The 6,340-nt window shown below is 40.6% G+C and overlaps 1 protein-coding gene across 1 annotated transcript; it reads right to left on the bottom strand.

The window, feature by feature from the left end:
* Positions 1-4,225: 4,225 nt before the first annotated feature.
* LOC139731175 (piggyBac transposable element-derived protein 4-like) lies at positions 4,226-6,073 on the bottom strand. The gene has a single exon (XM_071642055.1). It carries the CDS (start codon positions 6,071-6,073, stop codon positions 4,226-4,228), a length of 1,848 nt encoding a protein of 615 aa, XP_071498156.1.
* Between the last annotated feature and the right edge of the window lie 267 nt (positions 6,074-6,340).

Raw genomic sequence — 6,340 nt, 5'->3', positions numbered from 1 at the left:
AACGCCTTTGTCCTTGTGTATGCACGCGTACCAGCAAGCGAAAACTTGACTCGTGAACTAAGCCGCACGGCACATCCATATAATTTGCGTTGACGTGATCGTCATTGTTTTTAGCCTGTCATTGCCGGTCTCCTTGTTCAAATGAAAGTGAATACCAGGAGAAATTTAGGTTGGCGTACTTTAGGACTAAAGACAGAATGGTAGAAAAAGAGGGGGAGGTGAAAAGGGTATAAAAATACCCAGGTATAGTCCCCATTTGTGTATGAATGTGTCATTACATAATATCATTAGCGCTAGAAAGAGTTCGATATACACACCTTGAGAAAGGGAAGTACTGAATACATAATGCAGCTGGTATGGTAGTGCCCGACATCATAGTAATTTCGTACGCATATTTCTGCGTACTTACGATCTTCAATACTCGCGGGACCTCGTAGACTGGCCTCACAAATCGTTTATAAGGACCGAAACCGCAAAAATAGAATGCAACACAAAAATGCAAAAACGTTAAGAAATTCACATTTTACCTCAGATTTAGAAGAAGATGTCGATTTATCGCAAGATTTTATCATGGGAACTATTCAAAATGTTCGTATTAGACATTTTGCGGTGAGAAAAAAAAATGAGCCTCATTAGCCGATTCTTTTTCTCTTTGTCCTCCCCTCGGTAAGAATACTAGTAGGTACATGTAGTGAACCTTGGGTAAGAATTGTGGTTCTGGTGCAAGAACAAGATGTGAAAGCATTGACTATGCCATTACGAAAATCATGTACCTAATTATAATGCGATTTTTTTTTTTGCGGTTGTAAAAGACAACTTTTGATTTTTTTTTAAATTTTTGGAGAGAAAGATATACTTGAAGCCTATTCTCCAAAAACCTGAGTGAATAATTTGCGTACTTTTGCTGAATTCGTATTTTCAGGACTTTGTGAATAACCGGTGTTATTTTTTGCAGACATTTCATCCACTTTGTGCTGAATTCAAAGCCACAAAAAAGGCGTTCGGTGATACGATCCGCTCTCCTACTGTATACATAGTAAACGATTCATAGACATTCACAAAGCACACATCGCGATAGCTAATGTCCTATCTTTTTGGCCCTTTGTATGCGTTTATTGTGTACTTTCTTCTGACGATAAGTGTCCCATGTTTTGCAAAATGGTAAAGTGCTCAACAAAACTAGTCAACAAAAGGAATTCCAATGTTGACATTGATCAAATCCAAAAACGTACGTGAAGGACTTTCCAAGATAGCGGAAGTCATTCAAACTGACTAAACTCTCACTAAAACCCTGTGGACTTACGAACCTTATTGCTATCTGCACCGCGTAGTGCGCCGTGTTTTCATTTCTGTTGTTGTTATCGTACGTATCGAGGGCTGCAAATTATTATGACGTTACACTTCTGAAGATCGTTTTATAACGGATTTTTGACTCGGTGAAAAATCCATCGGAAATACAAAATAAAGATATTACTTTTGACATTTCTGGGCAATGAATCGAACCGCGATATGTCTTTATTTCTTCTTATTGTTGTTGTGTATCAATGAGCTCCTCATATACTTGGCGAGCAACTCTCTTGCACTTCCTCTTCTACAAAATTTCGTGAATAAATTTGGCAAATACAACAGATCACAGTACTGTAGGCTGTCTTACTTGACACCTGACGCTGTTTTACGTAATTTGTGCAAAGTGCAACGTGATTTTGACCTTTTTTTAGCTTAGCTTTTTTGTTCTAATCTAAGATAGAACTAAGTGTACCCGTATAATCAAACCTTTTGTTGTGGAACTTGCCTTGATTCTTGTTTGTGTGTTGTTTGATATGTGTGTGTGTGTTCTTTTTTTTTTGGGGGGGGGGAGGGGTACTATCCATACAAACGATCAAGACGCAGCCTTTTTCAATATTCAATAATTGGTGCAATTTGGTCATACAAGAATGTCGTTAACTCAAATCTTTACTTCACAAAATAAGTGAAGAAGTCGAGGTAAAATTATTATATCTCTCTATGATATATGAATAACTTCAAATTATTGTTGTAACGTTAACCTCAATATCCACCTGTCCCTTCTCTCTCTCTCTCTCTCTCTTTCTGACAGAATCGCTTTGTCTCTCAAACTCTTGTTGTTACTAATACCCTATTGGCGAATTTCATTTCTTCTTTTTTTTTCTCTCTCTCTCTCTTTTTTTTTTTGGGGGGGGGAGAACTATATACTCTAAAGAGGAATTGCTGTACAAGGCTTCGTGCATTGTTTCTTCGTACCTTGCGTCTCGTATGATTTGATGCGGATATAAAAACTGTTAGCTTACATGTTGACGTTGTTGTACAGTACGTTTGCATGGAGTGTATGATTTGATGAATTCCTTTGTTGTGCATGTTTTCAGCTTCGCTTATTATACTTTTCCAACCTTACATGCAACTAAGTGTGCTAATAATCATACTCTTGCTTTGTTTGTATGTGTGCTTTTGAGTCTTGTTTGTCGGTTGTTTATTTGATTTTGTGTTTTTAGGCGAAGAAGAAACTGACGACCTCGATCTATGTATGTATACAATATATATATATATATATATATATATATATATAGAGAGAGAGAGAGAGAGAGAGAGAGAGAGAGAGAGAGTAAGAAATATACGCATATTATATACTTATATATTTATATATATATATATATGTATGTATATATACATATTTATATATATATGTATATATATATATTATATGCACACATGTTTATTATTATTATTATTATTATCGTTATACTGTATGTCATAGATAACTATTTTTGGAACGTCGAGTTCCATTTCCATTCGTCACTTTCTCTCTCTCTCTCTCTCTCTCTCTCTCTCTCTCTGTCTTTCTGGCAATAGTATTCTCTCTTCAAACTGATCTCACTCCACATATACAACCTGTTACTGAATATACATTGCACCTTCTCTCGTCAATAACTCTAGATACTACTAGTATCCTTCAGTAGTTACATACACTTCAGTTTTGCAATCTCACTATAATTGATCAGCTTTGATCTGACATTACACACTCAGCAACGCTGATTAAATTACAAATAAGAAACAGATGAGTATAGTTTATCTCTTTCACTCGTCACTGTGAATAATGCTTTATTTTCAATTCCTCATTCACACGATGACTAGTGATATCTGGAAAAGAATTCACTGCTCTTACATTGACAACTTACATGCATGTAATATGTGGTGATATGACAATTACTTATTCAAATGCGATCGTGGAACTCGCTGTAAAATCATGACAGCGGCTACTTATTGTTGAAGAGCCAAGGAATAATTACACAATGACATAAATAACCCCACATAATCTAAAGTTTGATAAGATACACCATTGAATTCATAAACACGACAATATACCATCGAGATTCAGAATTGCCACTGACAAGTATACATTGTAAGTGTAATGAGCACTACACAAATCCATAATTTCATAATTTGTCGGACATATGTATGTATACAAAATAAATTACTAGTACAAGTTGATAATAAACTTGCTAGTGGCACAATCACTGGCATATCACTGGTTACTCATGGGGATCGATTTGACCCATAATATCAACCTTTTCTGATAATACAAGAACTTGTGAGCTACATCTCAATTAATTATCACATTGTCATTGATATTTTGTGTATAACCATATCATCAATATGAACGTTTATCTCTTTGTACAGTATTTGATTTTTTTTAATGCTATTAATTACTATTTCGAAGACTTACGGATAATAAATAACCAATCCTTACAATTACGGGAATATCACCATTATTGAAATGTACATACATTGTGTGTACACTGTAAATAGGCAATGTAATATGAGAGATAACTTGGCAGAGAAATTCATGTCTAAAGATTTCACGTTACCCTGGCTAATGACATAATCATTGGTAATTGGGATCGATTTGACAGACAATAACCACCTGGTTTTGTGTACATGCAAATGAGTACAAGTGAGAGTACACGGAACGTTTCTTTTGGGGTGAAGTTCAGACAGATATCGCGATTATACTTCAATACATCTCAGTCTTGGATCGTAAAACCAATAATGTCCATGTAATTACAATGAATCATGCACCTGGAAATGCTTGCCATCTGTGAGCTGTAATTTGAACATGTATATTCTATAAGCAACGGTAGACAGGCCTATACACGACAAGTTCATGACATTGTTTAGAGTTCATGTCATCAGAAGACTCAGTGTTTGTGACCTATGATCGGAAATCTTTTCTGGTGTGGTAGATCTCGAAACACGGGATGCAACACATAGCAAGTCCACATTGTCGGCAGTATGTCCTCGTCTGTCTTCGCCTTCCCCTCCTGCGGTCCGAACACACGTAGCAGTCAGGACGATGTTGTCGATCTTCGAACTCTGCTGGGAAGTGGCGCTCAGTCAGTCTTGCCTCGTTGTCGGCGATGGGAGGTGACGGTGTCCGACGATAGCGAGATGCTCTGTAGCCGTTCAGCAGACCCTCAATCACCCGACATCTGAAGTCGCGCGTGGACATCTTGTGGCCAGCCATGCGAAATGCGATGTAAGCGTTCACGAGAGCTACTTCCATGGTGAAGTGGTAGGTTACGCGGTATCCCTTGATTTTCTTATGAGGGTAGCGGTAGTAGGACATGCGTTGATCCATTTTGTCCACGCCGTTCATGAACCTGTTGTACACGTCAACAGTTGCTGGCTTCTGAATCGTACGGCGACCTCCTTCGGCGTTCTTACTCCGTATCTGCTTCTGTTTGAGATCGTTGCTGCTGACGGTCGACAGCACGTTCACGAGTTTCACGTCATGCCAAGTCACTGCTGACATCTCCCTCCCTTTGGCGAAAAACACGGGATCGTCACCTTTCGCAAGGTGCAGACCACCACGTCGGATCTCTTCTGGAAGTCCTCGTCGGTTGCTCCTCACCGTTCCACAGGCTCCAAGTCCGTTCCGTGACAGATCCTCGTAGAGCTTTACGGAACTATAATAGTTGTCCATCACGATCACGCGATCCGTGTTGTAGAATGGCTCCGTCAGCTGTTTCACCAGGGCTTCAGTGGCGCTGTCCCCATTGTCTTGTCCCTCGGCTCCGACATACTGCCGCCACCGCAGACAAAATCCCGTTTGGGCGTCACAGAGCATCCAGAATTTTATCCCCCATTTCCGTGGTTTGTTTGGGATGTACTGTCTGTAGGAGATTCTTCCTTTGAACGGCGCCAAGCTCTCGTCGATTGACAGGTATCCCCCGGGAAGGAAATGCTCAAGGTACGTCGGCTGTGACATATCGATGAGGGGGCGCGTCTTGTGAAGGGGGTCGAAACCGGGCTGTCCACGGGGCACGAGCTTCTCGTTGTCATTGAAATGAAGGAAGGTGTTCAATAGCTGAAATCGATTCCTGGAAATGACGTCGGCAAACCCAGGAGTCACTAAGATGTCGGAGTTCGTTTCCCAGTACTGAGGCACAGATGGCTTTGACACCAGTCCCATCGCTATTTGAAGTGCGGTGAAAGCGCGTATCTCCTCCTCATCGGTGTCCAGCCATACGCCGAATCGAGAAGCCTCTGGGAGGGGCGCTGGGCAATCGAAGAATTGTTGCGCATACTTGTTCGTTTCATCTGCTATGTGGGCAAAGATGGGAGTCGGATAGAACTTCGTAAAAAAGTCCACTGGCTCCAATCCTTCAGCGTCGAAAAGTAGTCTGGGTTGGTCGTCATACACTCGTCGACTTGACTTGAATCGCTCGTCAGGCTCAAGTCTCCGCCAATCGTGATCGGAGAGTGGTTCAGCATGAGTTGTTGGATGAGGCGGAGGTAGATCATTGAGGTGGTCATCGTCACCTCCATCAGCTTCGTCGCCTGACGAGTCTTCAAACAGTGATTCACCGTGCTCTTCAAACTCCGGGAGAAGACGTGAGGAATCACGTTCTTCTGTGCTTTCACTGCTACGAGATGATTGCGTGTCTTCTTCCCAGTTGTTATCTACAATATCCTCGATTTCGAAGTCAGAGTCCAACATGAAATCACGGACCTCCTCGGCAGTGAACTCACGCCTTCGCCGTTTTCTCGGTGGAGCCATAGAAGCGAGCACACTTTAGCTCATTCAGGAGAGACTGATAGAGTATTTAGAGATTATGAAGCAGTAACGTTGTTGAATCGCAGGAGAGATCGAGATAAATGATGATCACTGGCAATTTCCCCCTTCTTATGTAAGTCAATGTGATCAGTTCGGGTGATAGAATAGCAGGATTAAAACTATCAACGTTCGATACCTTCGCCAATCACGTATAAGCAAAGGTTATTATAGCTCTAGAATAAAACTTTCGTTTGAAAGACCTGAAAAGAA

The sequence above is a fragment of the Diadema antillarum genome, unplaced genomic scaffold (assembly GCF_040938485.1).
Source record: "Diadema antillarum isolate AM-2024a unplaced genomic scaffold, OU_Dant_1.0 seq00000364_RagTag, whole genome shotgun sequence".
Taxonomy (NCBI): Eukaryota; Metazoa; Echinodermata; class Echinoidea; order Diadematoida; family Diadematidae; genus Diadema; species Diadema antillarum.
This window is presented reverse-complemented; position numbering and strand designations above follow the sequence as displayed.

What these genes read in the sequence shown, in the direction of transcription:
- LOC139731175 (XM_071642055.1), bottom strand. Translation starts at nt 6,073, where the DNA reads ATGGCTCCACCGAGAAAACGGCGAAGGCGTGAGTTCACTGCCGAGGAG.